The sequence below is a fragment of the Equus quagga genome, chromosome 4 (assembly GCF_021613505.1).
Source record: "Equus quagga isolate Etosha38 chromosome 4, UCLA_HA_Equagga_1.0, whole genome shotgun sequence".
Classification (NCBI taxonomy): domain Eukaryota; kingdom Metazoa; phylum Chordata; class Mammalia; order Perissodactyla; family Equidae; genus Equus; species Equus quagga.
Window position 1 is genome coordinate 101,356,581 of NC_060270.1, and position 22,275 is coordinate 101,378,855.

The following is a 22,275-nucleotide window of genomic DNA, read 5'->3' on the forward strand; positions in this document are numbered from 1 at the left end:
TTGCACTGCACAGTGCTTCTGGCCCCTTAGTTTAAATTAGTGCTTTCTTACTTAGCGAGGTAATATAATTGCAGCAAAGTAGCACAGTTATATTCTATTCATCAACAACCTTAGCACATAATGCAAATTTACTGTGGAACTTTATGCACACTTGCGTATTTCTTCACAAGACTCAGAAAGGGTGGAAGTGTGAACAGGAATAAGATTTGGGGAATAAGAATTCCCAAAGAGATGAGGGTGAACAACCCAGACCACAAAGCTACAGGTGTTAGCGAAGACAGACTACCATTGTCCGGCTGGAATTCAGTTTTACACTTTTAGGATAAGGTTAGATAGTAACTACCTTTCTGACAAATAACGACAACTAAAGTTCCTCTTATTATGGGACAGAATGGCCCCCAGAGATGCTTCCACAAAAAATGAGCACTCCTCAAAGGATCTAGCCATACGTTTTAAAATAATTCATATTTTATTTCTCACGTGCCAACAAAAGTCACATTCTATTGAAAAAATGCTCCAATTAATTTTGTTATACAGGCATTCTGTTGATGTTAATACTGACTGAATAAGTGTCCAAGGACTTAAAACTTGGAGACCCTGCCATGGGTCGATAATGAGGGTCCAGAGATTTGTCAGGTACTAAACCTCTCTTGTAACACAATTTGTATCACTCCATAATACAAACAAGGAAATATTTAGCAGCTAAAGACAAGAACTGCCACTTACGGTTGACAGAGCTTCACCAGGTCCTGGTCTGTGGTGTTGGGAGGCAGTCCTCGGATATAGAGGTTCGTTTTGCTTAGCTGATCCCATCCTGAGTTGCTACTGCTGCTACTGTTGTTATTACTGCTGGTGGTGCTGGGGCTGGGAGGGGCCATGGGGTGCGCTGGGACCAGAGACTGCTGGAAAACCAAGACGGGGAGCGTTAAGATGCTAGATGGATGGTATTCAGAGGCTGTATGATTTCCAAAATGAAACGAAGTTACCAAGATAGAAACACAGATTATCTTAAGCTACTATAATACATACAAAATTTACACCTTAAAAAAGATCTGTTCATACTACCAAAAAAAGCCCTCTCCTTCAACATGGAATTAATAATAGGATTTTTTATTCAGTTGCATCTTCTCTACGTGCACCTTAAATATGACTAAATTTATGTAAGATTAATTCAGTCACACATTTTAAGGAACACATTTACTGAGACTCCAAATTAACTTGCATGAAGTTATGTGATAATATCATTTTAATATTCAATAATTTAGAAAGTACTAGACTTTTGAAAAGGTCTTCAAATTTTGAAGAACATTTGACTGAAAGTTGCTGATAATTTTATTAAGATGATTCTTGGGGGAAAAAAAGATTACTCTTCAAGTGTGAGAAAGTTAGCATTCTATCAAGATGCTCAAATAAGGAAGACTTCTCTTAGTTCTAAGACAGACACACAGCCTCACTGAGACATCTGGATAAGATTCATGGCATGCTGCCTTTCCCTCTGGCTAACCTTGTGAAATTTAACCCCTGTGAGAATGGTGTAGAAGTTGGAAACCTCCGGCCTCGCAGCAACCAACGTAACTTTTGTGAAGCCTGCAACTGAGGGCTCAGTGTGGTTTCACAGTCAGTAGCCACCTAGTAAGAACGTCTGAAAACGTACTCACACCTGATAATTCTCTGTTAACCAATCCAAAGAAGCCACAGTTCTCTGTCCCTATGCCACACACGTGACTTTTGAGGAACTCAAATGGTTCAGTTTGAGATGGAAGCGAGCACACCCCAAAAATGCCCTCACAGCAAATGCTCAGCAGTTTTGCACCAAGACAGGAATTTTTTCACCTCAAATCTTCTAAATAATAAATATACTAACCCAAGGACACCACTTATATTAACAGTTTAAAAACATAAAATTAAATAGTCACTAAACATTAAAGAAAAATTTCAAATCTTACAGATTCTTACTACCACAACTAAGAAAATTAGGCATATGTAAGACACAATTAAATTCCACTTTGGAATGTTCAAAAAGCAGACCCCTTGCAATAAAGGTAACCTTGCTTACCCTGTCAGGAATCTCAACCATCCATAATAGACATCTGGCTCTGCACCTAGTTTCTGCCATGACCATCCTTTCTTTTCTTTCTTTGTTTTCAGGAAGATTAGCCCCGAGCTAACATCCGTGCCCATCTTCCTCTACTTTATATGTGAGACGCCTACCACAGCATGGCTTGCCAAGCGGTGCCATGTCTGCACCCGGGATCCGAACCAGCGAACCCTAGGCCACCAAAGCGGAATGTGAGAAACTTAACTGCTGCGCCCCCGGGCGGGCCCTGCCATGACCATCCTAATCTCACAGTATCCCAACGCACAGGGATCCTTATTAATCTAGACAAGTAACCATTTCTTTATGTCCTATTTTATGCAGATTCTTCTTCTCACTGCCCAGAGTCCTTGCTAAGATCATAAAGTCCAAACACCACTTTATCTCAAGAGATTCTCTTCCAGAAGGAAAGTATCAGAAAGGTTAACAATAGTCAGTGTTTAAATGAAGGCTGAACTTGAACTGGGCACATCAGTACTGCTTAAATCCAATATAAAACCTGCCTGAGGTCATATCCTATCAAATCTATTTGACTATGCCCTTAATATGGCATTGAACTCATATCCTTTGTTTGCATCCCTAGTTCTTCTCTAAGGTATAAAGACCCTGTTTTCTAGATGTAAAACTAAGACCTCAGGCCGCCAGCTATGCCACACAAAGACCTGTGTTCCTTCTCCAAAGCCACTCGATACGACTGCAAGTTGCTACCTGAAATTAGCCAGGCATCCCCTCTTTCTCACTTCAGTTAAGAAGAGAGGTGCGGGTAAGTAACACATACATTGGCCTCCCTGCCTCAAGCCTCTGATTTACACAAAGAACTTTTAGATGTGGACGAAGCTAGCAAGACTGAATTTTTTCCCAAATCATCTTTGATTAATGTCCGAGAACCTGTCCTTGCCACAAACCACACTGTCATTCACAGTAGGACCTGGCAGGTTCAGCGCAGCTATTGGGGATGAATAGGGTCTGCTGGGATAAGACGTGGAGAGGTCTGAAAGGAGCTGTGGATCAGGTCCACCCCCGCCTCGCAGTGGGATTTACCAACACGAAGCAAATCAGCCACTGGAAAGACTGCATTCCAGGTCTGCATCCGCATCAGCTCCGACCTCTGCTTTTCTCTGGGCTGCAAAGTGCAGTGCCGGGCGTGGACTTGTATGATTCAAAGAAACACCTGGAGCTATGATTTATTTGGAGATTATTTGGACATGAAAGTAATAGGTTTTTATTTATGTATTTACTTTTGGCAAAAGTAGAACCATGATTTACATCTCAGAATTTACATAGCTGATTTAATATATCGTTGACAGGCCTCCGTATTTATTACAGTAATATGTTCCCACTCCGGGAAGTAGGTGGGGAGCCTGTCCCTCTCCACTTGCCCTCTAGCCTGCCTGACAGGGAAGAAATCTCCTAGCACCCTGATCCCAGGCGGGAGAAGGGGGCTCCTGAATGTACCCTGAGGAGGACAACCAGCCTCTGGTGAATCTTGCACAGAATAAGTTCAAATTCAAATACTATCCTATTATCAACTATTTCTCAGAACTATCTGAAGACAGAGAAAGATACCTGAAAGAGAGAAGCACTGAATTATTCTAGGTTGTCAATTTCTTATTTTCAGGTGCAGAAAATTTTAGATCAAAGATTAAGTTTTTAGAACTTGTTGAAATTAAACATTTAAATCCTGATAAAGATTGGACACATGTTCAGAGGAGAAAATTGCAACACAATAAAGCTGTTTACTCTAAAATATTCAGAATATCCATTCTGCAAATTTTAATAGTATGAGTAATCATTACTGCCATGTACTGCATGATTAGTATGTGCCAGACACTGTGCCAAGGGCTTTACATGCATTATTTTACTTAATTCAATGAGGCAGATACATTATTGTTCCCATTTTGCAGATTAGGAAACTGAGTCTCAAGAGAGATTAAGTAATGTGCCAAGGGCATCTATTTAGTAGGTGGCAGGGCTGGAATTTAAACCCAGGTCTGCTGGACAACAATCCCAAAGTCCTCAAACAGTACTCTAAAAGGCACCCCAAACACTGTCTATATCCTAAATGTCCTATTTGTATTATTTCACCATTCTGTGCCCATCCCTCCTGCAACCTAATTATTAAATTCAAGTTCCTATGAAATGTGACATTGATAGCATTTTTTTTTTTGGTGAGGAAGATTTGCCCTGAGCTAACCTCCGCTGCCAATCTTCCTCTTTTTGTTTTGCTTGAGGAAGATCAGCCCTGAGCCAACATCTGTGCCAATCTTCCTCTATCTTTTGTATGTGGGATGCCTCCACAGCATGGCAGAAGCAGGTCCCCTCCTGGCATCTGAACCTGCAAACCCAGGCAGCATAAGCAGAGCTTGCAGAGTGCATGGAACCTTAACCACTCGGCCATGGGCCGGCCCCAACAGCTATGTTTTTTTTAAGAAAGAAAGTCAAAGGTGCCTTCAAGTTAATTTAATGAGCACACAGTCAGTTTGTGGTTTGTTGTTGTTTTTTAACAAAGTTTGCTTTAAAAAGGTTACTTTTTAAAATTCTACCTTATAAATCTTTAACAAAAGAATTCTGCAAAATTTTTTTGAAAGCTACAGCATACTAAGGTTGAACATCAGAGTCAGCATTTGAGGAAAGTTCACTTAACTCGTGAAGAATTAAACTCTCAATCCCAGACTGAAATACAATTGAAATGCAAACACTGACCAGTCTCTAACTACAACTTCAAACTCTGATCAATTCAAACCAATTACATTTGTCCTTGCGTGACTCAACAGCACTAACCACAAACTTAACAACAACAACAAAAAAGCTTACCAAGGGGTGATATTTTACCAAACTCCATTTCCATCACCGGTTGTCCTTTAACATTTTGCCTCTCCAAACCGCTAAGCTGCCTGGGAATTTGGAAAGATGCTCCCACCCCCACCCCCACCCCCTTGGATGAGGCTTGTAGCTAATTTACACCAGTTCAATCTAATTAAGGAACTGGGTGGTCAGCTAAGCACTGATCCATCCCACAAGAGCCTATGGTCTATCTCTGCCTGCCCTGGTCTAATTGCAGGGCTTCAGGTCAGGTAAACAAGCTACCTATCAAGCTGTCTATCCAAGGGCAGGGAAAACAAGCTAATTCAGTTTCCATAATAACATTTATCTGGGCTTAATTTGATGCCAAAACTGACAGAAGAACAAAGTTGGAGGTGAATAAATGGGGAGGCTGTATTAGCATAGCCTCTCTGCACTCCCTGCAGCACTGGGTGTGGGCACCCGCAGGAAGTGCTTGTCAGCAATCAGGGAGGACTTCCTGTGTGGACAGCTCTGACGCCTCCATCCTGCCAGGAAAGCCCACTGGCCTCCTACACTCAAAGACAGGATGATCAACAACAGGCACACGGCAACTACATAACACGGCAAATCTATTTCCCTCTCCATCACATCATCCCCCACCCCAGGGTGGGGTGCCAGACCAAGCAGTCTCTTCTATATAACTACAAGTCGAAAGTCTCTTACCAAATGCAGGGCAAAATTAACCATGTGTGAACTAAAATATATTAGTAGTCATGTACATTGTTGTAGAATTCTATTCAGCAAATACAATCAAAAAACAAAGACCTGTCATTATAAATTCTATTGTCTTATTTCCTTCCTATTTCTAATAGGCTAAAGAATAGGGCTCTGACCAATCTTATAGCTGAAGCTGCCCCTTCCCCCTCACACTTAGTAACTTCCCTAAGAATTCTAACGGATTTTTTAGAAAAGAAACCTAGCATCTGCCTTTTAATTACCCCCAAGTCTTCCCTAAGGCTATTACCATTCTAGTTTAAGGAGGTTATTCCATAATCCATAATCCCCATCTCCACCCTGCTGCCCCCTACACACACACACTCCCAAACAGCAAGGTAACACACCAACTATTTCCTTTCTCCAGAAGCAAAATAATCACTACAGTTGCTCCTGAGAGCAGAAAGCAGTCATGGAACATTCCCATTTCCCCAGGAAATCGTATAATATCAGGCCTGGCAGGAACTGAGTACTATGCAGAGACACTGCATACTACACAAATTCCATACACTAGTTCCTCTCCATAAGCTTTCAAGATATAAAAGAAATTTCAGAATTTAAGGGAATTATCAAACAGGAGGCAAGGAAAAGCATCCAAATGGGCCAATTTCAGTTAGGGTATTTTCTTTCTTTCCTTTTAGACATCTGAATGGCCCTGAAAAGGCTAGGAATAGTGGGTGAGAAGGATAAAGTTGCTGGCACAGGGAGCTGGGAAAGTACACACAGCTGAGAAGTGGGAGGTGAAACAGTGAGAGGTGAGAAACTGGCCAGGAAGCAGATGTTCTTCCGGGAGGGCCAGGATGTGAAAGGACAGCGCCTATATTAATGAGGAACAGTAGTGCCCCTTCATACATGCAGGTTCTTACTTATCCATAATGTGGGAAGGAGGGCAAATGGGCAAACATCATTTAACCCCATTTGATGCTAGGATATCAAAGCTTAAAATCGCAGAGCTAATTAATTAGTGAAACTGGTTCTCATATCATCACTATCCCTTGTTTGGAAACCAACTTTTCAGCCTCTAAAACTATGAAACTGAGCAATAGATTATTCAATACTTTTGGGTGGATTATGTCCATCAAAGGGGAGAGGTCCATGTTGTTACGTTAGCTATTCAAAAACAATCTAAAAATAAAAATTCCCAATAGACTTTATAATTAATATTCTCCAAGATACCTAACAAAGCCGATTCTTGCATGTAAAACTGCAATCTCTACATAGAAATCTCTTTACCTAAGCCCATGAATAAAGCATCATTTTTTTAGACTTCAAATAAAAGAAACAAATTCAAAGCTTGCATTGAATAGATAAATATCTGCTGGATAGAACACAACTGATTGAATGGATGGAGACCATGTTGCAAGTGAAAATCAACTTAAAAGGGAAAGTCCTTAGAAATTAAAGCAGCGTGGACAAGCTTTTTGGGGTGGAGGTAGCAGCTGTGAAAGGGGTAAGAGGAAGAAAGGGCAAGCAGGTGTTCAAATCCATCATAGAAAACCTACCTTAGATATAACATGAGTTCTGAGGTCAAATTTTGTTTCAAGGTTCCACCAAGAAACTAGATTCCTTATCATTCAAATATCTTTTAAAGGTCTGTGTGCTCCAGCATGTAAATCAGTTCAATTGTTCTGTTCCCTCCAGGGGTTCTCCCAAGAACCCCACTGATGTCCCAAGTTGTCCACTGACAACTCTGGTCCAAGAAACACAGTAGAGTTCTTGTGCTATTTGTTCCTTGTAGTGTTTGAAACAGTATTTACAATGTGTGGGGGTGCGGGGGTTACAAAGCAACAGGAAACCGCCATAAAAATAGTCAACTAGTCTTTGACAAAGGAGCAAAGACAATACAACGGAGCAAAGATCGTCTCTTCAACAAATGGTGCTGGAACCACTGAACATCCACATGCAAAAAAATAATCTAGACACAGACCTACAACCTCCACCAAAATTAATTCAAAGCGAATCACAGACCTAAAAGGAAAATCCATAAACCTCCTAGAAGATAATGTAGGAGAAAATCTATATGACCTTGAGTACGGTGATGCCTTTTTTAGATACAACACCAAAGACACAATCCATGAAAAAAATAATTGATAAGATGGGCTTCACTAAAATTAAAAACTTCTGTGCTGCAAAAGACAAATTCAAGAGAATGAGAAGACAAGCCACAGACTAGGAGAAATATTTGCAAAAGATACATCTGATAAAGGACTGTTATCCAAAATATACAAAGAACTCTTAAAATTCAACACTAAGAAAACAAATAACCCAATAAAAAAAATGGGCCAAAGACTTAACAGACATCTCACCAAAGAAGATATATAGATGGAAAATCAGCATATGAAAAGACGCTCCACAGCATATGTCATCAGGGAATTGCAAATTAAAACAACATAGAGATACCACTGCACACTTATTAGAATGGTCAAAATCTGGAACAGTGACACCACCAAATGCTGGTGAGGATGTAGAGCAACAGAAACTCTCATACACTGCAGCTGGGAATGCAAAAAGGTACAGCCACTTTGATGGTTTCTTACAAGACTAAACACACTCTTATACAGTCTAGCAATTGCACTCCTTGGTATTTACCTAAAGGAGCTGAAAATTTATGTCCACACAAAAATACTGCACCAGACGTTTATAACAGCATTACTCACAATTGTCAAAACTGGAAAGTAACAAAGATGTCCTTCAGTAGGTGAATGGATCAATAAACTGTGGTACATCCAGACAATGCAATATTATTCAGTGCTAAAGACATGAGTTATCAATCCATGAAAAGACACAGAGGAACTTTAAGTGCATATTACTCACTGAAAGAAGCCAATCTGAAAAAGCCACATACTGCACCATTCCAACTACATGACATTCTGCAAAAGGCAAAACTATGGAGGCAATAAGAAGATCAGCGGTTGCCAGGGGTTGTAGGGGGGAGGGATGAAAAGGCAGTACAGAGGATTTTTTGGTGAGTGAAACTATTCTTTATGATACTACAATGGAGGATCCACGTCATCACACATTTGTCTAAACCCACAGAATGTACATCAAGAGTGAACCCTAATGTAAACTACGGACACTTTGGGTGACTTTGATGTGTCAAGGTAGGTTCACCCTTGGTAACAAACGTAGCATCTTCTGGTGAGTGATATTGATAATGGAGGAGGCTATGCATGTGTAGGCGCAGGGGTATATGGGAAATCTCTCTACCTCCCTCTCGATTTTGCTGTAAACCTAAAACTGCTCTTAAAAAATAGTGTTTATGAAAAATAACACAACATGAAGATACTAGACTGGAGGCATTAAATGCAAGTTATTCATCAGAAAACTGGAGGGCCAAGAAAGTAGTAAGGGGCTTAAGGTAATGGGTTCAAAACTTCCTTCCGGAAAACAAATTCATAAGGAAGGAAAAGCATTTGACAGTGGGTTCCTGGCCTTATGTACCCTTAATTTCATCACATATAATGGTCTGGTATGGCCCAGTTTCTAAAAAGAGTTCACACAAGGGAAGGGGTGAAAAGGCCTGGGACAGAAAGGTTGAAGAAGGCTAGACAAAGGGGAGAGATGGCTGAACAAGGTGAATATTAACAAGTTTTTGAGAACAAGAGGAATGGCAGTCCTGAGAGGGGCAGTGTGTGGGGAAAGGAGAGGAAGGACCAACAAAGATAGAGACAGGAAGGATGATTCCTCAAGAAGCCAGTGCAAAGACCACCTTGGGGAGCTGAGATTAGGTATGCCAGGACAAGCGGATGGTTTGGGCAGGGGAGGGAGGGAGGATGGTACTAGCAAGGGAGCTGGATAACCTAGAAATTGAGATAGAATATGGATATGATGGCACAGATTACTGTTGAGAGTCTCACAGGGAGAAAAGAAAATCCAAAAATGATAAATGAAGAGGATGGCTGGTGGGGAAATGTAAAACTAGGGAAATAATTCCTCCTCCTCTCTCTGACAAGGTATATAGACAGGAAAAATTACTGGATGGAAAAATCTGAATATCTGGATTCAAATCCTGCCTTGGTCAGTAACTGGAATGTCATCTGTGGACACTCAGTCCCTCACCTGGGAAATGAACAGGTTGGACTGGCTGATTTCTAAGCTCCTTTCTGGCTTTCAAATTCTTCGACTGGATGATGCTTCTCGCAGTCTCCAGCTAAGGCATATCCAGATAAAACCCAGCCATGTTCTTGGGTACAGCCAAATAGCCAGAGACAGGCAGCAAGAGGTTAAACTGGCAGACCCAAGAAGGAAGACACATGGCTGCACAGTGCAGCTGGAAGGTCGGCAGGAATCACGCTGCTGTCCTTGTACATCACTTAGGCCAAGCACTGATTCCCTATTTAGAAAATACTATAAATATATGAGCCAAACTAAAATTACAACTAAAGCTTAAAGGAACAATTTGTTTTTTAATGACATAATATTCAGAGTTCCAGAAACTGAAGTGTCTTAAAATGAAAATATGATAGCTGAAGTCACCTTAACTTACATCTATCGAGACCTTGTGTCAGCTAAAAGCCTGGCATCTTTTTGTTTCAACGTGCAATCAGTATAAAAAGTTGCATTTCACGTCCTAATCTCTTACATACAAAAGTACCACGTAAAAGCTACAAAACCATCTTAAAAGAAAATGAAAACAATATGCAAATTACATCTGAAACAACCAGCTAATTAGAATATGCTAAACATAAAACTCTGCCCAACTTCAGGTGCGAAATTAATTACTCTTCTGGATTCTGAACGCAGGTGTGTGGAGAGTGTTTTTCTCCACCTGCTGAGCCCCAAATGCGGAATTTTCAGATCCACACCAGTTTTCTTCCTCAGCACAGAGCCTTGTGAAAGGGACAAGAACAACATCTTCTTCTCCTTTTTCCTCAAAATAAAATGAAAAGAGAACAGTTGCTCGGGGAGTGCACACGGCCTTGATCATGACAGTTTAGAACACCTCTGCAAGGCTCTGAATTTCCTGCCTCACCCCAACGGAGTTAGGATTCCAGCACAGACAACTTCCTTCCAGCTGTTTCTAAAAGTCTAAAAAAGTCTAAAAGTACAGTTTGTATCTTCTCCTAGCATTTCGTGTCAGTAAATTATCGCTGAGACTGCAAAGTCCTCAGGGTGGAAATTACCTATTTTAAAATACACTTTCCTCACATTAAACAACACTTATCGAAAGTATTATAAAGTGATTAACTAAACGTTAAACTTAAAAAAATTATGTGAGTCAGCTTACCCAAAAAACCCCACATGAATTTATTCAAGTTAATTTTTTTTTAGATGCAAAGGGATGTGTGAATGAGCGTGCAGCATATGAGTTTCACAAATTAGCCCCTAGAGAAAAAAGCATGATCTGTACTTTCAGAAAACTGAACAAGTATTTGAAATCTCCTCATAATAACAACTTAAAAAAAATGAAATCTTATCTGACAGTGTTATGATTTGTATACAAAGTAAAATATTATCAAACAGGAAAACTTTTTGAGTTAATACAACTCAAAAAATTAACAAATACATTTGTTTCTTTCTCATGGTAGAATCCAACAGTTTACATCTGATACAATATGGATAATCGGTATAGAACAGCTCTTGATTATGGACTTCTGTGTACGTATCTCTGTAAATGTCTGTGTGTGAGTAAAGAGAAGGGATTGAGTAGATGGTTGTCTCTGAGATAACACTGTCTCTGAGTTACAAGAAAAAAAAAAGGCCACTGTGCTTTGTAATTTTTTTTGCCTGAGATCCAACTAAAAAATTAACTTTTTGCCTGAGATCGAAACCCTGTATACACATACAGGCATAGACATATAAAACAAAAATTTTGTGAAGTAGTCCTTTTCCTTTACTACATATGCAATGTACCCTAATATTATCTTTTGTCATCTATTTCCTTAAAAAAGAAATGCTACTGTTGACCTACTAAATTGATGGGGAACCCCTCCAACACTGCCACTTGCAGGTTAAAAAATAGTGGTCTGCTGCATTTCCCAAACTGTGATGCACACAGGAATCACCTGCATTGTTAAAATGCAGATTTTGACTGAGCCATTTGGGGTGGGGCCAAGACTGCATTTCTGGCAAGCTTCTATGCGATGCCCATACACAAGGAGAGACTCAGGGCATGACTCCTGGCGTGTGAGGAGGAATTTTTGAAAGGTCCCCTTCCAAACATAAGGAGGAACAAGCTGCATCTATTCACAAAATAAAACAAAAACCTTTGTTTATCTGATTTCCAATCCACTATCTGCTCAGAATCACAAAATGTTCGAGCTGAGAGAGACATCAGAGATCATGCAATCTAATAATTCTAACACAGTATAATAGAATCCTGAGAGAGGAGGTGGGGTGGGGGTGCGGGGAATACTTTAATTTTTATCACAGGGAACTTGACTTTAAAAATGTTGCAAAACACTGATCTAATCCAATCCCTCACCCCAGAGAAGTCAAAGCAAATATCCAAGGTCATACAGCTAATTCAAGGCAGAGCTAGGTTTCCGTCCCCTCCACTGCTGTCCAAAAGCACCAATTCTAGTCTGCCACAAGGACTGTAGCAAGGATGATGGTACATGCCAAGTTTTCCTAATGAGTTTTAAAAACGGAAATTGATATGCCAGTCCCGTTAAGGCACCACAGAAAAAGTATATATTTTGTACAGCCCCCTTTACACCTTCTATTTCATCCACTGTCAACTTCTAGCTGACTTACTTGGATGTCCATGTCTATGCTGGATATTCAGTCTCTCGCTTAAAAAAAAAAAGGAAAGGAAAGGAAATTCATCCCATCTATTAAATTTATAATTCAAAACTCCTAAATAATGCTTATGAGTGCCACCATTTCTATTTTTGTATATATATTAAACATTTGTGAACAGCACACACAATCATTATCTGTACCATCTACAGGAAGACACAAAAATCAAACAAGTTAATTACAGCAGTTTGTGGCCTTTCTGTCAGAGAAGTACATTCCAGTCAACCAGCAATTTAATAGCTTTAGATCAGAAATTTCTGAAGAATCACTAGAATTGTCCACCCACCGTCTAGTCTCCCTATATATGTCATCAATTCACACACTTAAAACAAGTTAACTTCAACCTCTCAGTTTCCTTACAAAGAAAATAGAGAGATTTGTACAACTTTTCCTTACATGTAATCCAGGGTTGGCTTTTATCCTAAAGCTTCACAACAACTATACTCATATTAATTCCCTAAAAGGAACTGGTTTTCCTTCAGAAGTCCAAAAATTTATGCGAACCCTGCTCCCAGCAGCTGGCCAGTACACTCTGGAGAACTGTTTCTCTTTTGACCTAAGCATTTCCCCGTTTTTGCAGGGACAAACTTTCTCAGATGTCAGATTTCTCATCGATGTTGCATATTTGGACTGAATATCTCCTGCTACCAACAGTCCTGAGACCTTCCTCTCTTCTATGGAGCCAGCCCATGTACTACCATCTAATCACTTCAAGAGTGATGCTATCATCCTGCAAGAACTAGGTGCCCTGGAAGCTAACCAACCCAAATGCTAGCAAGGTTCACTCCTCTCTTCGTCTTTTCTGAAGGAGAAAAACTGAAGCAGAACTTCATTCTGCAGTAAGCAGAATCTGGGAAATGGTTTCAATATTTATGTAAGCCAGACGCAATTTTTTTCTTTTATTCTTAAAATTATTTCACAACACTCTTTGTTTAAAAGTAGGGAGTTATGGCTCAAGAAGAAAAAGAGTGAGGCTATTAATCTCCCTAAACACCTTTCTATTTTCTGTTGCTAAAGTTACTCACAAAGCATCAGTTTCATCACCTTTACCAAAACGAGCTAAATGTACACATTGCTACTTATTAAAATTTCAGAGGGACCTTCTTTTCCAAGGGATCTTGGACAATACAAATAAAGTTCTGGTTCCCTAGGACGGAGACCCAGAACCTCTGTGTGTCTGGGGGGTTGGGTGTAGCGATCACACAGCCCACAGCAGCACAGCACTTGGTGACTACGCTTGAATTTTCCCAAGCCTTTTTCCTTTCATTATAGTTATATTATAATATCAAATTATAATATCAAATTATATCTTTTAGCTTTGCTGTACTTAATCAAACACATAATCTTTCCCTCTCAATCACAATCCTAGATTAACCTTATTAGTGACAAGTACCCAAACTGGGTTTCAAAATCTCTGCCCTTCTGAATGCACAAAACAAGCAAACAATATCATCCCTTCCCACCCACCACAAAGAAACAAATTTATGAAGAAAATCATGCCTAACTGGAAATTGGCTTCAGGGGACTCCATACTCAATGACCAGCGACGGAGGACCAGCCCTCTGCCCCCACCCCACCTAAACCAAAGCAGCCACTGAGCATTTCCAGCACAGGAAAGAGAAAAACAGGCCAGAACCCAAACACTGCATGGACCCCTGCATCTGCCCCAGACGGGGCAGAGAGAAACAAACGTCTAGGTGTGGCCCACAGCTATGCCGGGATCTCCAAAACCAGCCAACACAAAGCAGCAGAATCAAAACTTCACAGCAAAAAACCCCCAAAATAATAATTTAATAAAGAGCCCTAAACCGAAAAAAAACCCAAAAACTTCAGAGCACCCCTACATTATCAAATCATTTTGCTGAAAAAGAAAAAAACATGAGAGGGGGACACAAACAGTTTTTTAAATTTCTATTTCTCCATACAGCCAACATCACAAATCCTAAAATGCAAGTCCTTGGATAATTCCATTTTGGACTAGATTTAATCTCAAAACAGTACTCTCTGCCCAGTCTAAAAATCAGAGCATAGAGCAAAGGAATGAACTCGGAAGAATGGTGGGTTTTTTAAAAAAAGATCAGAACCAGGCACTATAACTTCAAATACGGGAAAAAATTTAGCAGTGAAGGGGCAAGCTGCCTTTTCCACACCACGGCCTGGAACCCGGGGAAGCGGGTCCACACCTTCTGGCAGAGAGGACCCCAGCAGCTACTCTGATCTTCCCTGCACCCCAGGAGCTGCTCTCAGTTCAGGGAACTGAAGTTAACCCTTGCAGTTCAGTGAAAAATACCGAGGGAAATCGAACGTAACTACGTGTGCAAAAGGACCCATATGGTTGGCTTGACCATAAATGAGTACTAGGGGACAAACTGACTTAGCTACTTAGACCGTTAGTATAGTTTTACCTACAGTTAATAAAATTATAATATTTAGATTAAGAAATGAAATCACCCTACTGCATAGACATTAAAAGTTCTTAGTCTAAAAGTTCATCTCTAAGTTGAGTTTTTTTTAACCAGAACACATTTTTTTCGTAGAAACATTGTATTTGGTAGTTTGGTTTCTAGGTTTTCCCAGTGAAATATTATTATTAGTAGTTGGGTTCCCAGGTTAGCCCCAAAGCCCAGTCTTCTAATGGAATTTTAGAACTGACAGCGTCAGCTTCAGTTGGGTCTCCTGTGAGCAAAGGGCTGTCACATGATACATTAGGTAAAGGAAGAAAATCTCATTCTCACCTCTAATAATCATAGTGAAAAATGTAAATCGGATGGCCTTTTGCACTCTCCCTCCTCTCTCTCTCAAGGTTGAGAATAACAAAAGTGCAGCACCTCTAATGGAACATACGCACATCTTTAAATTCCCTTGTTGATGCATCTCTCGAGAGTCTTAAGTGATGACTATTTCACCACATCCTAACCTGGAAGTTTTGGGATTTCAAAGAGGGGCCCTAACCAAAAGGCATCTGTACTTGGAATTTCAAGCAGTAAAACTAACCCAAGTGAAAACGCCCAGGGAGTATGAATGGTTTGATCAGGCCAGCTTTTCCAGGGAGCCTTTCTGGGGAATCAGCTCCCCAAGTTTTACCCGCCTTTCACAGCTTCTTTCACTTTGAAGCCACAAGGTCATTTTCGTTTTCTGTTTTCTCCATTTTTCTTTACTGTGGCTGTGCAAAGGAGCCTCAGTAGAAAGAGAGGGATTGAGAAGATGCTTGTATGTACAAGTCAGTTTTAGGATTAGGTCTGGTGGTGGCTGTGCTGGGAAGAGCCCTCGTGGCCATCTGGACACCAAGTTTGCAGAGGGACATCAAGAAAGATGAACTCAAGCACAGGTGACCGTTACTGAGTGCTTCTTACAAGCTTGGCATCTTACTGAGGGCTCAACTGTGATGACCTTGTGCAATCTTCACAACCACTCTGTGAGCCAGAACAGACGGTAGCATCTTCACTCAACAGATGGAGAGAGGAGACTTGGGGATGTTAAATCCTTTGCCCAAGGTCATAGTGAGTGAGTGGCAGTGGTGGGATCTGAACTTGGGCAGTCTGATTTCAGAATCCACCCTTTCAACCCTACCTGCTATACTGCCTCTTCAGAAGTCATCTTGGCCAAAGAAGTTGTTTGGCTACTGTCATTTCTTTGGAAGTTTAAAGGAATAACATTGGAGGGATAACAGTTATCATTAAAGATTTAAATTTGGATAAGAGAAGGGAAGACTAGACTTGCTATATGTTGTAGCAATTACAGATGTTTTAGAAATAAACTGAGGCATGTGCTGTCTTATAATGATCCCCCACCTTTATACCCAACCTCTATTCCATAGAGAAAAATATTACTTTGGATATGAAGCTGGACAAGATGATGTATAAGTTTCTTTCTGGATCTAATTATGGTTAAAGAATTAATTGGTATCATAACTTAGTGAGTGCTTATGTAAAATTATTCTCTAGGAGCCAGCCCGGTGGTGCAGCGGTTAAGTGCGACGTTCTGCTTTGGCGGCCTGGGGTTCACTGGTTCAGATCCTGGGTGTGGACATGGCACCGCCCAGCAAGCCATGCTGTGGTAGGCGTCCCACATATAAAGTAGAGGAAGATGGACACAGATGTTAGCTCAGGGCCAGTCTTCCTCAGCAAAAAGAGGAGGATTGGAAGCAGATGTTAGTTCAGGGCTGATCTTCCTCAAAAAAAAAATTTTTTCCATACATGTTTTGATTACATAGCTCAGATTTTTAAAAATAAGATTAGGAGAGTCAAAATCAGCCTTTAGAGAAAGCCTCTTCAGTGGGTTGAATAGTATCCCCCAAATTTATGTCTAACCAGAACTTCAGAATGTGACTTAATTTGGAAATAAGACCTTTGTAGATATAATTAGTTAACGATCTTGAGAAGAAACCAAAGTGGATTTAGGGCCCACCCTAAATGACCAATGTCCTTATAAAAAGAGGATAGGACACAGACACAGAGGGCCGGCCAGGTGAAGATGGAGGCAGAGATTGGAATTATGCCACCAGGAGATAAGGAACAGCAGGAGCCACCAGAACTAGAAGAGGCAAGGAAGGATTCTGCCCGAGGGCTTCCAGAGGGAACGTGGCCTGTTGACGGCTTGATCTCAGACTTCGGCTTGATCTCAGACTTCGGGCCTCCTGAACTGTGAGAGAATAGGGATCTGTTGTTGTAAGCAACTCGGTTTGCGGTAATTTCCAGCAGCCCTAGGAAACTAATACAGTCATTTGCCACTTTCTCTCCATTCATAGTTTAGCTGTAACTTTGATATAGCTTAATGCACATATATAATGTCACTGGACAAACTGTAAGTTTTAAATTTCCTAACAGAAACTAATCACATTTAAATTGTATTGGGATGGCTATACTTACATTTAATTAACTTTTTAAAGAGTTGAAGGGCATTTCAAGGAGCAGTTTTTGTCTTTTTTTTAAAGCCACGCTGGTGTTGGGGGTGGGGTGGGGGTTGCGATTCATCTGAAAGAATTTTATCAGACTATGCAGATGACTCTATTAAGAAATTAGTCCTCTAAATAACTCTCTCTTACACCTCTCTAAGGTTAAAAATCAATTAAAAGGATTGGAGTGAAGGTGTCATTTTTCAACTGAGAGTCTAATAAAGCGAATCCTGGCAAGAATGAGTAACAACTGCCTGACCAGATGTGGCCATTACCAAAGGCAGGAGGATCCCAAAGTGATTACAAGTTCTTGAAGGTTTATAGTAATTCTGATTAATCTGTTTTGAAAAGACAGACACCCACGTATCTCATGTATGCAAAAGTAATAAGATTAAGATTATTAGGACTCATATTTGTCTCTGAATTATAATTCTCACTATCAATCATAATTTGTCTGGTGTCCCTGGTGTTTTGAAGTCTAAAGTCGGAATTTTTAAAGTCCACCTGTCATCAAGTGGGGAAATTGTTCCAGAGATGCTTCAGTCTGGAGAGGAAACACAACAGATTTCCAGTGGAAGTCGAGATCTTGTTTCAGCTAGGGAAATGATAGGATTGACGCATTTCTCCCCAGACGTCAAACTCCTTTCTGAGATACTTAGGTTCCATCACCAGCTAGCTGCTGCTAACTCCTTTCACCTCCTTATACCCCAGAGCTGTTCAACATACAGCCTTTTAATCACTGCAACAGTTACATGGTTTCTAACATATGTCAATCTATGTTATTTCCCTCACCAAATACATAAAGCTCTTTGTCCAGGGTCCGGGCTATACAGGATGGGTTTATCAGGCAGGATGTGGTCACATGTCCTCAAGGGGCTTACAGGCTGGTGGGAGATTTGTTTTTTAATTCAAATGTACAAATATCAGGGACTTGGCCGGTGGTATTGTGATTAAGTTCACCCTCTGCTTCGGCAGCCCAGGGTTTTTGGGTTTGGATCCTGGGTGCAGACCTACACACCGCTCATCAAGCCATGCTGTGGCAGCATAAGACTGGCACAGATGTTAGTTCAGGGCCAATCTTCCTCACCAAAAAAAAAAAGTAGAAATATCATATTAGAAAATGTTAAACTTTTGTTGAAATTAAATATCATATATTGAGAATGGTGTACTGTTGGCACTGGAGTAAGGAAGGATCTGTCACTAAGTTTCACTGTTTCGTGACCAGTTTCTTGAGCCAAACCTTTTGGTTATGTTCTATTGATGAGTGTTAGGCAGATTTTTAGTAACCAGGACATAGGTAAACTATTCATGGCAAAGGCCAGTTTTTCTAAGAGCCTTAACAGAGCAGTTATGTATCAAGTAAGACCCCCAATACAGTGAAACTTAATGGCACATCCCTCCCTTACTCTCGTTTTCTCTTCCGCTTAGCTCCTAAAGAGGGTGTCAGACAGACCTTATTTCACAACCAGATTGCCACTTCGGGGACCTTGGGAAAATCCCTTAACTTCAGTTTTCTTATCTGTGTATTGGTGATAATCATACCTACCTTATTCTGATTAAACGAAAGAATACATACAAAGCACTTAGCTTGGTACCAAAAACATAGTAAACATTCAACAATGTTAGCAATTAGTACTGTGAATAACACTCATCCTCCAGAAAAAAAAAATGTTTTCAGTAAGTTGTCATGGTTTAAAATGCTTTTTTCACCTTTAGTTTTTGCTTATTTAGCTATTTTTAAAGATTGCCTAGACTACTGTGAGAGTAAGAAAAAGATGAAATATTATAGCTATTAACCCTCCTTTTAGTAACTTGGGCCATCTTCCAGTGTGTTGATATCTTTCTGCTAATTGTTATTCTATGTAGATTACCATTTCTCTTAGCTAGATGTCACCTAAAGGATTGAGAAGCACATTTCCTACATGGTGTACAAGTTATTGTTTTCAACAAATTTTATCAGAGCACATTCACTGTCTGGTTTATCAAATCCTAAGACTGCCCCCACTTCAAGATTTTCCCGGCTGCTTTTCCCCTCTAGTCCCCTCGTCTCCCCTCTATTCAATGCGTCTATATATGGTTGTCAATACAGAAGTTAAAAATTTCAAAACACTGTCATTAGCTGCAGTAAGTGGGGTCAGGGAGGTGGTGATAATGGGGAAAAGGCTGAGGCAAGTGAGATTACATTACAGTAACTGTTCTCTTTATCTTACTGGTTCATTTTGAGTCTTTCCTTAGAAAGAATGAATAAAAACTGGGTAAATCTCTAAATTTCAGCACAAGTTTTTAATTAGTAAATGTTTCCTAAAATTAACAGTAACTGGCAATTTTTGTGGACTGTGGCTAAGCAAGCAGAGGAAGTGTACTGAGAGTGGAAGGAACTGACCACTGACAGGATGGTCCTTCGCTTGCCTCTGATGGTGCAGCCAACCAGCTTGGGGGCGGTGTCAGGGAGTGGGGGTCTCTGCGATGGTGTGAGTTCTGGAAACTTGCCTGTCTCTGCCGCCAATGGCAGTCTTGCCAACTCTATGTGTACAGCAGAGAGGGTGAGTAAACGGGTCAATGAAAAAAAAAAAAGAGGAAACCCACTCTCATCACTCACAGTCTTTGGGCTCTGAGAACGCTCAGAATCTCCTCCCTGTCATGTCCTCCCCAAACAAGAAACACAGAGGTAGCTGTGGATCCACCCTCCCCACCCCTGGAACACACATACAGACCCCTAGGCAGACCCCTAGGAAAAAAATGCATGGCAAAAATTCAGCAGGAAAAAAAAAAAGCTTTCTGTATCCTGCATTTCAAAGATTTCATCTGGTCCCTGAGGTTTACGGCTGGCCCTGGTATCTTAGCTGGCTCAGCACATCTACAGACTGACCTCTGAAACCATTTCCAGTTTCCTATAGGAACTCAGAATGGCTTGAATGCACAGCCCAGCTAGTCCAGTACTCTGGCCAACCAAGATGCCAAGGGACATGTGCTGCCAGCTTTTCTGACTTAAGAGATGTATCTCAGTTTTTCTTTGGACCCAATTTTGACTCAGTTACTCATAAATTTGTCATTTTCTACTTGGCACGGATTTACATTTCCCACCTTCATCACCCCTGGACTTAAAAGATCACTGCTTTACAACAGAGCTCATTCTTCATTACTGAAAGATTCCAACAGGCAGAGCTTCTCTGAGGAATATTTCACCCAGTGGTCCTCAGACTTCAGTGAGCTTCTAATCATCTAAAGACCTTAAAATGTCCCTGTAGTGTTTGAGGATGCCTGAGGTGGTGGGATCCAATAATTTACATTTTTAATGAGCACCCCAGGAGATTCTGACGCAGGTGGTCCTGGGACCACACTTTAGGAAATGCCTATGTAAAGGGTAGAAGCAAGACAGCACACCTTAGAATTCAGAGACCCTGGTGCCCCTCCTACGCTGGAAGATCTCCTCCATGGTCTCTACAGCTGATCTGAGTCTTCAGGGCATCGGGGCTCCCCCATTCACTTATTCTCTGGCTCTGTGACGGTGCCACTTGCAAAGCAGCTGCCATTCTGCCCTCGCTCCCCACAGGGTCTATCTTTCAACTCTTCCAAACGACACTTGATCCTTTCACTTGCCAGCAGGAAAAGGCGTCTCCTGGTTCTAAAACTGCACATTCTCTGGCCACACCCTCCAGATCCTCTTTTGCATCAGCTGATCCAAGCAATTTCCGGTTCCCCGATCTGACACTTCTTACCAACGCTCCTTCAGATGTGAGAGGTTTCTGTGGCTCCTAACTAACTGACATGCAGAGAGTTCACTGTCCGGCTCTAGGTTAACAACTCTCATACTTCACTGGGTACAAACAAATATAAATGCGTCTGCTTGGATGACTCCCCTGGGAGAGACCTTCCACGGTGCCCCTCCCACACAGTTACTAGACAAAATCCTTCTGTTTCTATTCAGTCATGGAGTCAATCCCACATATGTTCCTTTTACAAATTGTCTCAATGTTTACTTTAGTTTATGTGACTATTTGTGGCAAAAACTTCAGAAAGTGGTTGCTTTTGTAAACCCAATGACCTTATTTTGGGCAGAAAAGTACATTCCCTGACACACATCACTACCAGTGTCTGCTAGATTCTTGTGGAAATAATGACTGATAGGTATGCCTAACTTCACACACTGAATGTGTTTCTGAAAAATTCTACAAGAGAAAATCCATATTTTAAATGCAGGAAGGAAACAGGATTTTTAAAGAGAATATGAATTTTGTGCAAATATTGTGCTGCAAACATACGTATAATATACCCTGCTACATAAACCCTATGCTACAAAGAAATACAGGTTCCAGTGCTCAAAAATATTAAATAATCTAGTTGGTAATGAGAAACACACCCAAAGAAAAAGTTAAAGAAGAACTCAGCAATTAAGCAGCAATTATATATAATGAGGCATTCTTTTGTTAAAAAAAACCAATTTAGCTGATTTTTTTAAAAAAATGGTGCTATCCGAGATGTGTCCTCAGTATTCCTCAAAAATAGAAAAAAGTGAAGGTAGAGAATAACAAAAGTGAGGCACCTCTAATGGAAAATATGAACATCTTTAAATTTTTGTATAAGACTGGAGAGGCTTTAATACCACTTCACATTCTTACAGAATTACAGCTCTATAATAGCTTTCAAAACACACTTACAAATGGCAAGAATCTCCCTGTTATGAAGGACTGACTTAATAACTACAGGAACTCACGCCCATTCCAAGTCCCCAGGGGTAACCTGATGCCTTAATGGGTAATGGTGCAACTCATCCCCTTCTGAACATAAGGGCATCATTGCTTCGCCATTCCACCTACACACTGCCCCCAACCCCCAACTGAGACTCGGGTGAAGGAAAACCATCACATCAGAATTCTGTTCCAATAGTAACAGCAGGAACTGCAGAAAAAGGAGATCACAGAAACCACTTTCCTGGAAGAGGCAGACCTTGAACTTCACCTTAAAGAAAGGAATGTGAACTCAAAGA

General features: G+C 40.7%; 1 protein-coding gene across 7 annotated transcripts in view; it reads right to left on the reverse strand.

Annotated features, from left to right (window-relative positions):
* RBMS1 (RNA binding motif single stranded interacting protein 1) overlaps nt 1–22,275 on the reverse strand; it is a 206,894-nt gene that overhangs the window by 90,887 nt on the left and 93,732 nt on the right. For 5 of the 7 annotated variants that reach the window (XM_046658243.1, XM_046658240.1, XM_046658246.1 and 2 more), the window contains exon 2: nt 727–902. In XM_046658243.1, coding sequence (XP_046514199.1) covers nt 727–902 — 176 coding nt within the window. The remainder of the gene's footprint in view (nt 1–726; nt 903–22,275) is intronic. The other 2 variants (XM_046658241.1, XM_046658244.1) reach the window with 1 other exon arrangement.